Raw genomic sequence first — 16052 nt, 5'->3', positions numbered from 1 at the left:
GCATAGTGGAAGGTGTCCCTGCCCATGGCAAGGGGGTGGAATGAGATAAGCTCTAAGGCCCCTTCCAACACAAACCATTCTATGATTCTACAACTGCTCAGATCTCTTTTTCTAGGGATTATCTTTTTTACTCAGCCTATCTTGTATATCCTTCCACCACGCTCTTTCCTTCCTCCACTTTAATTCTTACAGTTAACATTAACAGCTCAATAGCTCTGTGGCAAATGTAGATAACCTCCTCCACAATTAACACAGAGGTAATCTGAAGCAGCAAATTGATTCTTCTCCCCCAACTCCCCCTGTCAAAAAAGCCCATGTTCCTTGAGAACAGGTCATGGAAATACACAGAACATTCAACTGCTAAGCGTTAAACTGATTCCCAGTCAAAGTTGTTTAAATACACTTAAAAGAAGCAATAGACATAGGATTTATCATGAAAGGCAAATGCTTTTATAAGCAGCCAATGAACAGCTCAGTGTGCTGGCCCTGCTGAGGCACTGTGAATTTGGGAGCCTGTTCTGGGTCCATCAGTGCAGGAAAGGCACTGAGGGGCTGGAGAGTGCCCAGAGAAGGGAATGGAGCTGGGGAAGGGGCTGGAACACCAGGAGCGGCTGAGGGAGCTGGGAAAGGGGCTCAGCCTGCAGAAAAGGAGGCTTGGGGGGACCGTTCTGGCTCTCCACAACTCCCTGACAGGAGGTGCAGCCAGGTTGGGATTGGTCTGTTCTCCTGAATAACAGGAGACAGGACATGGGGAAATGGCCTCAAGCTGTGCCTGGGAGGTTTAGGGTGGCTGTTTAGGAAAACTCCTCCTGGAAAGGGCCATCAGCCCAGGGCAGTGGGGGAATCCCCATCTGTTCTGATCTGCTTAAGGTGAGCACAGGTGAGATTTGCTCCAGTCTAAAACTGCAGACAGGAATTAGGTTCTCAGCACAGTGGAAAACAAGATTAAAACCCAAATGAGCTTAAATGTTGGAATCCAAAGCGATCGTTCAGCTCTAATTTTTTTTTTTTTTCCCTAAAGAAGGAAAGAAAGAGATAAAACAGCAAAGTAGGAAAATGCCAAGAACAATTACAAGAAGCACAGGAAAGGGGTTACCCCCTCTATGAGCCCTGTCCTGGCTCATGGAGCACAACGTGGAAAAGCATCCCCAGTGAAGTCCCTCCAAGAGCTGCCAGCACTCAGCAGCAGGATCAGCAGGGTGGGGCACAAGCGGCCTGACAGGAGCAGCCAGGACAGCAAATAACAGCACACACAGCAAAGGCCCTGACACTCTGTAGGTTCTGACCCTCAGCAGGTTGGGCACTTGCTTACAGAAGTGGCAATGTTGTACCTACCTTGGAGCAACAGCATGTCTGGGGAGAACTCCATCTCTGCTCCCTTGAAGTTCATTGGCTGCCCACTGGCATCCAGGCAAAGTTCCCTTGATGCATGAAAGAGATTATTGCTTGCTCTTCTCATTTATCAAAACTTTATTGCTTGTTTGCCTGATGTATCAACAGATGATTTTCGTGGCCTTCAAACAGGGTGCCTTATTTTCCAAAATAAAGTCATTGCTAAAATTTTTATTTTAAGGCAGTTCAAGACTAACTTTCAAAACATAATATTCAGAGAGGCATTGGACAAACACTCCTTACTTTTTGCCTGTTCACTACACCATCCCTGTAGGGATTTAACAGCCATGTGGATGTGGCACTTGCAGACATGGGTTAGTGGTGGCCTCGGCAGTGATGGAATGGCTGGACCCAATGGTCTTAAGAGATCTTTTCCAATTGAAACCATTCTATGATTATAATCACTTCCAGTAAACACAATTTCAAAACCAAAACTGCCCAGCACAACAGCTGAAAATCCCCTCTCCACCCAGATTGAGGACTTGGTATGGATAATTTAATTTATCTTAATTTTTTTCCTTATTACTGTGCTATGAATACTACATAAACATGTATTTCTGAAAACAAGGTCTGCAGTAGAAGAGTGATCATCACCATTTGTTCTGCTTATGCTTTAGAGCTAATACTACCATGGCAATGTTCCTCTCAGTGACTAATGCACTACCACTTCAGAGCTTTATCAAGACTTTTTCCCTTAGGCAACACAGATTTTGTGTTTACCTTGGTCACATTTTCAAAACTCCAGGAGAAGAAAGTGTTTCAAGAACAACCCCACAAAAAAACCACACAACTGACTGGACTGTTTGTCTTATAACAAACACTGACTATGAATGTATGCTAAAGCATGAAGATTTTCAGAACTCTTGAACCATTACAGAAATAAAGGCATTGTGTGGACAAACGAGTTGAAATACTTCCTAAATGACAAAATGAAAAAAATCAAACACAAATCCCTTTTGTGCAATAATGTTTCTACATTAATATTTACTTGTACCCAAAAATGAAAGGAAACTTTGAAGTTTAGCATAAATGGGTTATGGAAGCCATCTTACATTTAAACAAAACCAAGTGCAACTTACAGTGTGTCTTGCTCAGGAACTTCTGTGACATCTCCATGTCATCACTGGTGTGGCATCAGCTCCACTTTTGAACTGAGATGAGAAGCCATGCAGCAAAAGCCCAGGAGGTTAATTTTAAATGCTCTGGGCTTCCCTTGGTCTTTACATCCAGCTGTGTTTTCCTTTCACATGAAAATCCATGCCAAACCGGAATTCTCTAATTTGTTTTTATATTTTTCTCTTTACCATTTAAATATTTTAATTATTTAGGCATTCTCTGAATAATATATTACTTTTAGAGTAAGCTGTAAGGCTGCAGAAAATGCTGAGCAAAACTCCAGAGAATCCTTGATAATCTTGGAGCTCTTTTCCAACCTTAATGATTTAATGACTCTATGAGACAATTTAAAACAACATAATGCCAATTCTGTCCAAGTGAGATTTGGGGTGAAAGAAGACAACTCTTTTATCTTCTTCTGGAGAAGGGGAGGCTCTTCCTAAAAAGGTATTTTTTGGACAGCAAATTTCTGCAAGTGTCCAGACAGCAGGAGGGAAGATGCAAACTAACAAGACTCTCTCATTTGACTGACAATGTGTTTTCCACCTCCCAGGAGTTCTCCCTGGGACCTGAACTCCTCCATCTCTCACCCCACAATCTACTTTTATTTGCTCCTGCCTTCTCCAGTCTGGTTCCTAATTTCATGCTAGATGGACACCACCAGGCAGGTCTGAGAGAAATGCAGGGATTCTCTCAGTTCTTGCCTTCTTTTGCCAGCACCACCCTAGGGAGGAGCAGCAGCTGTGGGAAATGTCCTTACAGACACTGGATCCACGACTGGAACATCAATTCAGTAAATTTAGTAGCTCAGCCCCCATGTCTCTACTTCCAGTGTATAAAATAAAGTTTTACCAGAGCTTACAATGTGGTGAAGTTCAGGCTGGATTATGCAAGAGGAAAAGTCACTACTCTCATTTGTCTTGGGAACAGCCAAAGCTTCCAAAAAAAGAGTTGTTTTAGGGATTCTAAAGACCTATTCAAAAATCAATGCCAGTTTCTCATCCTCATAAATTGCTGGATGTTATCAGAAATTACTGGGAAAGGAAGTTCCCTTAGAGGAACCCATTAAGCCTAAAGCAGGATGAACCCCCCCAGTGGAGTGGTTATGCCTTGGCCAAGTTGCAAGGGACTGGAACCAGCTCTGGACAAGGAGAGGTTTGTTCCAGAAGGAGCTCCAGAGAGAGGGGCAGCTCTGTCAGGACCCTGGACAGCACCGCAGGGAGCCGGCGGAGCAGCCCAAGGGGGACACGGGGATTTCAGAAGGAAATGGAAAGTCCAGGGAATCACAGAATGGTTTGTGCTGCAAGGGACCTTAAAGATCACCCAGTTCCAATTCCCCTCTGCCATGGGCAGGGACACCTTCCACTGTTATCCCAGGTGGCTCCCAGCCCCATCCAACCCAGCCTGGGACATTTCCACAGCTTCTCTGGGAAATCTGTGCGAGGGCCTCCCCAGCCCCACAGGGAACGATGTCTTACTGAAATATTTCTGCACCGCTTCATAAACTCCCCCCATCTAATACAAAGAAGTCCACACTAAGAGACAGGGATTTCCAAATCAATACAACCCAACGACACAGCTCAGGCTTGGTACAAAAACTGAGGGTTATTTTGGGCAGAGCCTCACATTTTTAGTAGTTTCTCATTTGCAATCAAGTAGACTCTTATTTTTGATTCTCACTACACAAGCACTCGCATCAACATCAAAATACAAACTGTTAAATTAAGGTTGTGACAATGGCACAAACTGCCTGTGACTTTTTCTTTTTTTGGGCTGTATTTAGAAACATATTTTACAAGCACTTTAGGCAAAAATCACTTAAATTACTAGAAACATATTCAGAGCTTTGCAAACACTTTAGGTTATCTCTCACAACTTGCCAGAAAGCTCTTTCAGAATCTCTCCACTTGGGATGAAAAACCAACTCCCTATTCTCTTTTAATAACAAATGGACCTTAAAAAAAAAAAAGGGGAAAAAAAATCTGATCACTATTGTTTGAAAGCACTCGAAAGCAGTAAGATGGTCACAAGACTTGATTTGCCTGTTCTGCCCCTTTACAAACTCACTAAAGCTTGCTTTTTATGACTGATTGCTGTGCTGTATTAATCCCCAAGCATATAAAACGAGTCTATTGGAGACCAGGACTCCACTGGGGGAGGACAGGGAAGCTGTTGTCTTCCGAGAATTAATCCATCCTGGAAAATCAAAAGCCAGCCACTCACAATACAGTAATCAGCATGCTCTCCACTATGAAAGCCCTACATTTCCCTTTTAGAAAACACAACTATTACTCCATTATGTACTGAAACACACAAAACTCTTTTAACCTTTTTTGTGTTTGTTATTATTTGGCTTATATTTATGGGTTCGTGTGCATTCTATTGGTGGGTATACAACCATCAAGTTAAAAAAACCCCACCCTCTCTATTCCTCACTGCTTAAAAAGAAAAGGGACTCCCACTGCTTTTTCCACAACCTAAGTTCTCTCTGGATTTGTTTTGTGAACAGGATTTTAACTCTTTATCACCCTAAATAAAAGGAAATTCTTTGCATTTTTCCCTTACACAGAAAGTCCATTTTCTGTTCAGAATAAATTTTTGCCTCACTTTGTTAAATTATCTACCATGGGTTTCCTCGGTAGTGGCACTAAAATAAAATTGTATTTTTTCTATTTACCAAATTAAGAACAACTTCACTTTATTTCAGATACTGTCATATTTGATGCTCCTTTGTTAGCAAAAGTTTAATTCCTTCATTTTAAAGTTGAATGATGCAGTCTTCCAAATAACTGCTTTTTTTCTTTCTCTGTAAGAGTAGATATTTTTTCCATTTAGGTGCTAGAAATATGAATCTTCCATTGTGTTATGGAGATAGTATGAAAACCTCCTACAAATCCAGCTGTAAATCTTATGTGACAGTAATGAAAATATTAAATTAATTCTGGCCTAAACACAATCATTAAGGCTTAAGGAAATCACTGAGACACCATGTGCTCAAGAACCACAACCACATTTCCATTCAGCCAGCAAAAGCCAAAAAACCTACCTGTATATGACAGCACTTCCAACATAATTTTAACATTCAACAAAATAGTCCTGACAAGTTATTTTTTAAAAGCAAACAAATAAATTTGCTTGTATTCACATTTAGTCCTTGCTAAAGCAAAGAAAAATTTTCTCCCCTATTTATTTTTTAAGTAAAAAGTCACGAAAAGAAATAGAGTCCTTGTTCCTATTGCCACTATCCTTTTTCAGACAACATTTATTCAACAAACAGCTGTAGACAGGAATTTCGAATCCTTGGCTTTAAAACCAACAGGTGTCCAAAATCCCACTGGGTCAATTCCACAGTCCCACCAGGCTGGCATGGCACACACCAACATCTTTCTGTTAAACTGAAATTCCCCCAGCGGTCCAGCTCTACTCACCATCAGTTTTAAGCAGTACAAATGTGTTTCTCAAAGCACTGTGTACTTTCTTCCATTATTAAATCAAAAATTCAGCTGGAGGAGCAAAAGCTCACACACACAGATGAAGGTCTGTTTACATGTAATATGAAGTTTAGGGACATGAACTTGCCTTTGTATTTGAGAATGGGATTAAATGTCAACAAGAACATGAACATGTTAATTTTTCCGAGACCTCTGAGTTAGATATGGCTGAAGATAATCCAATGACAGTAACCAGCAATATAAAGCTGTAATTCCTGTTTTGCCTGTGCAGGGAGGATTGTGTTTTTTGGCTTCCAGGGCAAAGCTGTGGCACACACAGAGTTAACTGTGCCCTCCTCCCCCTGCCCCCCAGTTTCACCCCCCCTTCTCCCCCATCTCATTCATGCCACATTCCACAGTGGCAGGGTCCAACAACAATATAGGAGGGTACCCAAAATGAAGAGGCAGGGCCTTCTATTCTTCTGCCTCTCTTGAATTAATTAACTGGAAATGAGTTTTGTCAATGTTTTGGAAAGGCAGAGGGGTGAAAAGAAACTGCTAGAATTAATCACAGTGAGAAACTACCTCTTCAGCAGTCTGCCAAAGTTCAGAAAACCCATGAGAAGCGCAAAATAAAAGGAAAGTGGGCTGACTTACCCTCCAAAGGAACAAATAACATTCAAACAAACACCCAAGTCTCCAAAACAGAGACATGCCCCAGCGCAAAGGAATGCAGCATCTGTTGCCACAACAGCTTCAGCTTTGGTTTTAATACACTTGTCATGAAGACTGATAGGTATCAAGGTAGAAAAGACAGTTTACTAATAATTTAAATAGACAAAAGCCATGTTGTGTTTAATTTACTAAATATTTAAGTACATCCAACATTCTCTTGATGCTTATATAAATTCATTATTGAAAATTATTAACTTTGCTTGTTTAGCCCTGACTCAGCACAGATCTTTTACATGGAGAAGGCAGCCTGCAAAGGAGCTCTTTCTTTGAAGAGTTTTTAAATGACAGTTATCTCCATGTTCAGCAAAAGGAATTATGACAAGTCGATACTGCACGTGTGACATTCTTCTAGTGATGAAAAAGGAAGTGATGAAATTCCAACCAACTGACAAGAAGGACCTGATTCACTCAGGTACATAGCAAACACACAGGTGACCTTTTATTTACAGCAAAAGGAGGCAGAAACATCATCTGGCAGCTTTTCTGAGAACAAACACAACATTTTGAACAAACTGGGACTAAAACTGAAAAAAAAACGGTTGCTGAGCAAGGGAAAATGTTTTGCAAGAGAAATACCCTCTCAGTCTATTGCTGATATTTTTGCTCAGGAGGGCTTTTTCCTGGTTGACTGCAGGATTAACTTGCCATCCCTCTGCTGTATCTCCAGGCCCATGCTCTGGAGGGCAGAGCTGTCCGCCAGCCCCTTGCGCTCCATCTGCGCGATCAGCGCCTGGTTCTGCTCGTTCTGCTCCGCCAGGTTCCGGATGGCAAACACGGCCCACTGGCTCACAACTGCGGGCCACAGTCAAGGAGCATTCATCTATTTATTCAAAGATGAAACATTGATTATTTTGATTTACTACTGCACTCACCTCCCCCAGCGCTCCCCCTTAAACTCAGTAGAAATCAAGGGTTTGAACAAGACATTTACAAAGTGCTGACACTGAATCTGCAAATACTTGCGTATGAGGCAATTTAATTCTAAAAGAGGTTTGCCCTTAAACTTCACACAAATTTACTAGAGTTTATATTAAGTAAAAAAAAAAACAAACCAACAAAACCCCAAGCAAACAAAAACCCCCAACCAAATTAACTGCAGGAATTAAAAGGACATACTCTTTCAAACCAAAATTACAGTCAATTGAAATGTTCCAGTGATCTTCCTAGTGAGTTTAAATAAAAAGTAAGTCAGTTGTTTATGATCTGAACACTTCAACACTACACTTCCAGGCACAAACAAAATAAGCTGTACACCTTGCACAGAAAAGATGATTATTATTTTCACAGCAAAAGTTCAAGAGATGTAGAAAAAGACAACTTATCCAGGTTAATATCTGAAAATAGCACAAATAATATCAGAGAAACTTAAAATTCTTTGACTTCCAATATTACCTAAACTCAGTCCTTTATGCCTGGGTGCTTTCACACACTTGCCAGGAGACCAGACACTATGATCACTGGCAGGGAGCTCCTGCTGATGTTTAAATGGGCACAAGCTGCAACTCATTCACCTCCCAAGGTGGTCCCTTGAGGCCAGGACTGAGGCACATGTCAGGGATGTAGACAAAGGATTTAAATTCCCAGGATTATCAGCCAGGCATCTTGCAAGTGAACTACAGTGTTCCTTTTATGAAGTGTCAGAGATGTTGGTCCCAATTCTGCAGCTGAAAAGTTGTTATGATATAATCTTTCCCAAGTTACCCACACAGGAGCCAAGCCTTTCTGAATCCCATGAGTGGTTTGCCTGCAGGGCACCAATTATTTACTACATGTAGCTTCACATCCACTAGAAGAATATGCATAATTTACTCATCTCCTTGACGTCTTTTGGGTTGGGGAGCATCTTAAGCACAGAGATAAATGTTCTTGTGGGCATTTGCCACAGGGTGACAGGAGGGGGAAACTCAGACAGAGGAGAACTTCAGACAAAACAACAGAGGAGAGGAACTGGACTTAAACAATCTTACACAACCTCAACAGAGAGAGAAGGGTTTAGATGAAAAGCAGCTTGGACATAAACATAAGGGAACAGCCCTGCATTGGCATGTGTCAGTGAAACAGCCTTTTTGTAGCAGTTTATATTTATTTTCAAATTCAAGAAGTCCAGATTTGAAAATAAAAAATAATAAAGTGTTAACTACTATGGAGCTATTTTTCTTTTTCTGATAGACCTGAACTTTGTCAGGAAGCATGCTGCACACCTTCTTTATTCAGAAAAATTCCAGTGTGAGGTAATGACAGAGAGAAATTAAGACCAAAACAAATTATGCACCTCATCAAAGCCTTGACAGGTGAACACAACAGAGAATATCAATATATTCTCTTCTGTCAGTGCATCACTACTAGAATTAAGTAAAAAGACAAGTGCCAATCTACATTTAAGCTACATAAACTTGGTATTTGCACTGAAGATTACATTTGATTATATAAAACAACAAGATACCGAGGTAATAAAATCATATATGTGCAGACTGTCAGTCATTAGTGCCAAGGTGAGAACAGATTTCAGACCAGCAAAGCATGCAAGCTGAAAACTGCAGATAAACCAAGGCTGACACCCACCAGGTCTTTTCCAGGTCTGATTTAGGGCACGTCATGAATGCCAAAAAGTAACAACAAGTTCTCCCAGTGGACTGTGAAAATCATCTTACCACCCTCCCTGGCTCGGCTCCTGGATGAGAAGCAGACTTCCCTTGTTAGGTTCCTAAAATACAGCTTCTGCATAAAAACAGTACTTGCATAAAAGCATATTTTTTATAACATTAACAGCAATTTTCAGAGACTGACAGTTCTCAATCACACAAAGTGCCACACAGACAAAAAAAAAAAAGTACTCCCAAAACTTTTGTGCATATTAGCCTTGAGAATGATCCTGCTACTATAGTCTTTATGTCCTTCAACACAAACCCGCTGCTAAACCCCATGGCAAATGCTCTTTTCCTATTACCAGATCCATTCATGCTTACATAATATCTAAGACATCTCCATTATCTTATGAACTCTATCACCATTGTGGCATTTATCATTACTGACTACTGTAGCTGAAGCTGCAAAATGGTTTCAATAACATTTTCACTCCTTCAGAAACCCCTTTCTGTGAGTAGGTTTTCCATTGTGACCACAGCCATGAATATTCATCATCCCCTTGTTTGCAGGCTGGGGAAGGATGAGGCCTTTGGACAGCTGGGAGCAGAGCCTGGCAGACTGGAGTGTCTGTGGAGATTAAAGCCAGCCCCCAGCTAATACTCACATTACCCTCTTGCTCCTCTCCAAAGACAGAGACACTGAGAGAAAATTAAACACATTCGAGAGTCTCTAATCCTACCTACACTTTCGGCACTTTATTGTAGGCTCAGCTTTAGAAAGGGAGCTTCTAAAGTTGCCATAGTTACTAAAAATATGAGCGTGAGCCTGTTTGTTGTGAAACTGCACCAAAGAGAAGCAACACAGCAAGCACAGCAGATCTGATTGCACAGACTTGTCTAGGTTTTTCCAACTGGGCATATTACACTCTCAAATAAATTAATACTATAGGCAAGTGAAGATTATGATATTCTGTCACAGAGAAGAGGACATACAAAAGGAAAAAAACAATTAATTTTATTTTGCAGAAGCCTCATCACCAGGCTATCTGTGCTTAGGGACTGAAAACAAACATTTCTGTGCATTTACAGCAACACTTTTCCAAAATCTTGCAGTACTGTGTGCTTTGGAATTCCTGTGCTATTGTGACTAAATCAACTTGTCCTATTTCCATACCCAAGTAACATCTTCATTCCACAATTTAAAATGTAAAATTGTCCTCTGGGTTGTAACTTTGACTGTCAGGGAGAGGGAAACACAAAGAGAAAGGAAGAAAGGTGGAGGAAACTGTTCCTTAAGGATGAAAAATATTACTATCTGGAAGCCACGAAAATCTGTGCCACTAAATTCCTGTGTAAGTTTTGTCCCTGACTGCAAAGGGAACTTTTCACAATTCTCCCAGTTCTTTTCACTTGGATTCTGCTACAAGAGGTTGCTGGAGTCAATGCAAGAGCACAGGGACTGGTTTGTAAACTTAATGGGGTGTGAAAATACAAGGATGTCCTGCCAGGAACCACTAACCAGTACTGCTGCAGAGGAGGACACACACACCATTGCTCAGGGAGAGGGTTCCACCTTCTCATTCTTAGCCCAATTAGAACTAAACATTACTGACAAGCCCACTGTAGCCACCAGGACCCAAAAGAATTGTCCATAAAGCAATTTGGATTCTATGGATGACAGAGGACAGAAAGAATTATTAATGAGGTTGGAAGCCGATGAGGTAGATAAAAAGCAATGTACAAGTAAGCTTGGAAGTATGTTGCTTGAAAAAGGCAAGTTTTAGAAGTTAATTATTATCATTAACTAATATAGGATACTGAAGGAGAATGAAATACCTACATCTGTTTTCCTAAATCCCCTTCATAGTTATTAATCCTGAAGGATCTCTAAATATAACGTTCTTAGTGGAGAGTTTGATTTATTACATAGTCTAAGGACTTTTTTTTTTTTTTAATTAGGCTGTTTCCCGCACTACAGTCAGTTTTCCATAACTAAATTATTACTTAGGAACTTTCTTCCTTACGAGTAATTAGGTCTTATGCAAAAAAAGAGGGAATCCTTTGCCCAATCCCACTAACTCATTTAAATAAAATTTTTTATTATTTCAATAGCAACTACATTCTAATCAAATACAGGAAGAGATACAAGATATTAAGAAAGCCAGCACTCACAGGTTGGAACCCTCATCAAATGGGCTGCTCATGTAATCCCTTTCTTAAAGCCACCAGTTTTTCTAAGACATTCTGGAACAAGACTGTATGACTAAAAAACAGAGGTAATGAAAATACAATATTTGTATTGTACAATAATTACATTTCTTTCTGGCCTTCAACAAGTAATCCAATCATCACTAGAACCTCTGCAAACTGGAATGAAATACTGAAGCTTCACTTAGAATCACTTCCGCTTGCAGACCTGTCTGGACCACACCGAAAAGACATAAATAATTTTTCTTTCCAGTCTTTCAGTCCTTTCAAGCACTTCTGTTCCACAGCACCTTGAAGACAACTCCTACCCCCACTAAAAAAGGTCTCTAGCCAACTACCACAGTTGTTTGTCACAGTTTGGAGCTGTGATGGACCACGCATAGATGACAGTCAGGACTTTGGCCCCTCACCATGAGCCAAACTGCTTACAAAGCTCTACAAGTTTCTTACTGTCTGGGGTTTTAGTAGTTTAATGAAGTTCTAAAAGCTGTATAAGATCAGAACAATTCCTTTTAATTCCTCTATATTTTTATGTGACTTCTACCTGTGATTAATACATTACCAAAAAACTAGTAACAGAAAATGTAATGAATTAAATGCTTTATATCTCAATTTATTTACTTATTTTCAAAAAGCTAATTTATATTTTTAGAATTAATGCTATAGACTCTATTTATACTTGACTTGAATTACCAGCACCAGAAAACATCAGGAATTTATCCTATACAAACTTATAATATTTTGCCTAGAAGGTAGGAAAGAAAAAGTCTAGACTATTTCAGTTGCCTGCATTTTCATTTATTCCACAGCTGTTCTTATCACCTGTGATTGCAGTCACCACATTCTGGGTTCAAAGGCTAGAAATGGGCAGCGCTGTCTGAGCTGGGAGTGTCCCTTCCTCCCCGCTCTCTGTGACTTTGCTCTTGCAGAGCTGATGTCCAGAAGCCTCCAAAACACAGAGGCACTGCTGGATGCTGCCAGAGGAATTTACTCCTGATCAAACACTTCAGGGATAAGATTTGCAGCACTGGGGAAGTGAAAGCAGATGTTTCTGCCACAGGCAACTCTCACCTGGCCCAAGGATCAGCCCGAGGGTTGGACCATGCAGTGCCAAACAAGGCCCCAGCTCCACCACAGCGTGGCAGCAAAGCCTCACCGGACAGCACGAGTGCCGTGAGGAGCCTGCAGCCCTTCCACTTTCACCTGCTGCCCTCCCCTGAGGAAGCTGCTCCCACAAAATATCCCAGCAAAGACAGAAAGCCCATCCCCGTCCCCATGACAGCACGAGTGCCGTGAGGAGCCTGCAGCCCTTCCACTCCTCACCTGCTGCCCTCCCCTGAGGAAGCTGCTCCCACAAAATATCCCAGCAAAGACAGAAAGCCCATCCCCGTCCCCATGACAGCACGAGTGCCGTGAGGAGCCTGCAGCCCTTCCACTCCTCACCTGCTGCCCTCCCCTGAGGAAGCTGCTCCCACAAAATATTACAGGAAAGACAGAAAGCCCATCCCCAAAAATCTGAACTGGGGTTTGCAGCTTGAATTGCACCCTGCAGAACACGGCTTTGGCAGAGGTTTCAACCTTCACCATGTCAGAACAGACAAATGGGCAAAACCATTTGGTTTAAAGGCACTGAAACACTTCAATGCTAAGGCAATATTCTCTGTAAATCACAGCCTACAGACAACAGCACAAAATAATTGTACATGAGGTAATTTTTCCAGTTCTGTAGCCTTCACTATCCTCCCATGCCAGTAGTGGAAATTCCAGTTCCTCTTGCAAACATCTTCCTTCTGGCTACTTGCATTTATCTCACTCTCTGAGCAGTCTACCCATGGTCTGCAATGATGAATCCATTTCTTAAAGTGTGCCTGGTGGGACACAGGCTGCTTTAAAATGGGACTTACACCTTCTCTATAACCAGACACATTAAACATAACACAGACACATTAAGCCTCATGTATGACTTCCAGTGACAATTCATCCATTTAAGTATCTATGCCCAACAAATATATTTTGAAGACCAGAATGGACAACTAAACCTCTTTTGCCCAACACTTCTGCATAAACACAGAAGACCAAAGGTCATTCCTCTTGAAATCAAGCCTGTTAATTCTGTTTTGTGCAAAAGATGCTTTTGGGCCTTTTCTCGGAAATACTTTCAGTGTTGAACTGGAAGATTTCACTGTGTCCCTAAATAAACTTTCCTAGTGGGTAAATATCTCACTCACTACAGCCTGTGATTTATTTCTGGCTTAGATTTGTTTAGAATTGTTTCCAAACACAGCTTTTCAGCATAGATTAAAATAAAAATTTCCCAGATCATAACTAGTATTTGGTGATTTTGCATGAACTAAATAAAGAAAGAAACCAAGAGAACTATTCCAAGTTTTGCATAATTTTTGTGTCTCTTCCCTCAATTTACGTTTTTCAGGACAGGCATCAGATAAGTAATAAAATCTGCCAAAATTTGCTGTGTGGAAGATTACAGGAACAGAACAGTTTCCTGGCCCTTTGGTTGTGAGTAGTTCAGAACAACATCTCACAATATCCAGTTGCTGTATATCTAATAGATAATTATTAATATATATGTAGATGTAATATTTACTATGCTCCCAGAAGTAGAGTCCAAGCTCTCCAGCCTCTCACATTTTCACACCTTTCCAGCACTGTCCAGTACTGACAGCCAGGGCAGACCATGAGGCTCATTTGAGTTAAAAGGCTTCCCCATTTTTAGCTACATCCTCATGTCACTGATGTCCAGCCAAATGGCACCCTATATTCCTTAAATGAGGTTTACTACTTCACAAATTTGAAATTTACTGGGACGTTTCTTAACTAGAGCCATAAAGGAATTTTTCTCCCTAGGTCATTGGTATTTCTGGGTTAACAGTTCTGAGCAGTATTATGCACCCAGATTGATATTAGCTTTTAATGCCAGCCAACTAAACATTTAATCTATATTTTATGTGCAGCCTTTCATGTTCTGTGGGACTCAAAACCCAATGCTAGGACATCTTAGCATACTATGAACTTGAACAAAAAATTTGGGTCCAGCACATCAGAGCTACAAAAGCCATAGGACATGTTTAGCTCTGTCAGGCTATTTTTATTATAATGTCTTTTATGCCAAAACTTACAGAACTTTCAAAAAAAAATTAAGCCATAACCTCCAGCTTGTTTTCCTTTTCCCTATACTCAGACTTGTAATACTAGCTTGAAACCAAGAATATGACACATCCATTTTTTGCTGCTTAGGCTGCCAATTTTTTTTTAAATTATGACTTACATTTTTAATAGAAACCCATAATTTATGAGCAACTACAAATCATCTGGTTTTAAAACAGAAAAAATCACACTCTTGATCGATCTCAAGCTAGTACTTCACAGTTAAGAATACTCAGTTCTTTCAATCCCTTCTTTTATAATACTTCAATTTTAAGAGTTCAAAATTAAATCTATTAGCTATCTGTAAGAGGTACCACAGTTAGCAGGCTGGTATGTCAAAAAAGCTTCAACTGCTGTTACCTGACTTAAAAATGCTTTAACTTATCTTCTCTTCCCAAGTACAGAAAAAAAAATGCAACATTTCATTAAGTTGAAACTCATGCATCAAATTACTATTAAAACCTACCACAAACACTGAGATGTGGAGCAATGAAGCACAGGGGGATGGTAATTGTTCACAAACTGACCATCAGGCAGGCTGTAGTCCTGTTAAATTTCCTGGGACATGGAAAGAAAAAGGCTCCACCTTTACACAGAAATACATTCATGTGTATTTATGTGCAGAAATAAATACCTTTTCCAAAATGCTTTAAAATGGCAATTACAGGAGTCAAAACTTTCAGAAAATTGGCACTGCACTTAAAAAGCCAATCTAATTCATGCCCGAGATGTGGTTAAGCTAATTATAATTCACCACTCTCAGACAGATGATGAGTTGAGCTGACACAATTTGGACTGAAGCTCTGTTTTGAAATGCCAGAGATTCATTCATTTATACAGAGCCAACAAGGATTTTATGCCACCTTGTCTTTCAGCACAGTACATGTGTATTTTATTAATTCAAGGTCTCTGAGTAACTTATGTGGCATACCTTCCCTCCTGCTGCTCATGGCCATTTCAAATGTCACTTTATGACAAATAATCATAACACTGAAAGTAAATGAAACTCCAGTTCCATGGTCACAGACACCAAATGATGCCCAGTGTGCATCCAAAAATAACAACCATTAAATAAATGGGTGTTTTGAAAGATGCAGCTAAATTATAACCAGCTATTTGTTTAGCAAAACAGCCATTAGCCACAATCCTGTCTACAATTTCAGGGAATGGCTGCACCTCCTTGAGGAAATCTCCACACTCCAAAAGAAAGGAACAAATCCGCAAGTGGAAAGGCCTGCAAATATATCTGAGTGAGGAAGGAAAGGTTTTAAAAACCATTAGCAAATCTAAAGAACAAATTTTAACCAAAGATCTGAGGAAGTGAGAGGAAACAATTTAAGGCTCAGGAAGGAGCTACATAGGAGAACACATTCACCAGCTGAAGATAAAACTCTTCTAATTACAGTGATGAAAAATGGGG

General features: G+C 40.4%; 1 protein-coding gene across 1 annotated transcript in view; it reads right to left on the bottom strand.

The window, feature by feature from the left end:
• Positions 1 to 6546: 6546 nt before the first annotated feature.
• ATXN10 (ataxin 10) overlaps positions 6547 to 16052 on the bottom strand; it is a 75482-nt gene continuing 65976 nt past the window's right edge. The window contains exon 11 of the mRNA XM_058805625.1: positions 6547 to 7466. Coding sequence (XP_058661608.1) covers positions 7279 to 7466 — 188 coding nt within the window. The 3' untranslated portion in view covers positions 6547 to 7278. The remainder of the gene's footprint in view (positions 7467 to 16052) is intronic.

Source organism: Ammospiza caudacuta, chromosome 5, assembly GCF_027887145.1.
Source record: "Ammospiza caudacuta isolate bAmmCau1 chromosome 5, bAmmCau1.pri, whole genome shotgun sequence".
NCBI classification, from domain to species: Eukaryota; Metazoa; Chordata; class Aves; order Passeriformes; family Passerellidae; genus Ammospiza; species Ammospiza caudacuta.
The sequence above is the reverse complement of the archived record's forward strand: the minus strand, read 5'-3'. Positions and strand labels throughout refer to the sequence as shown.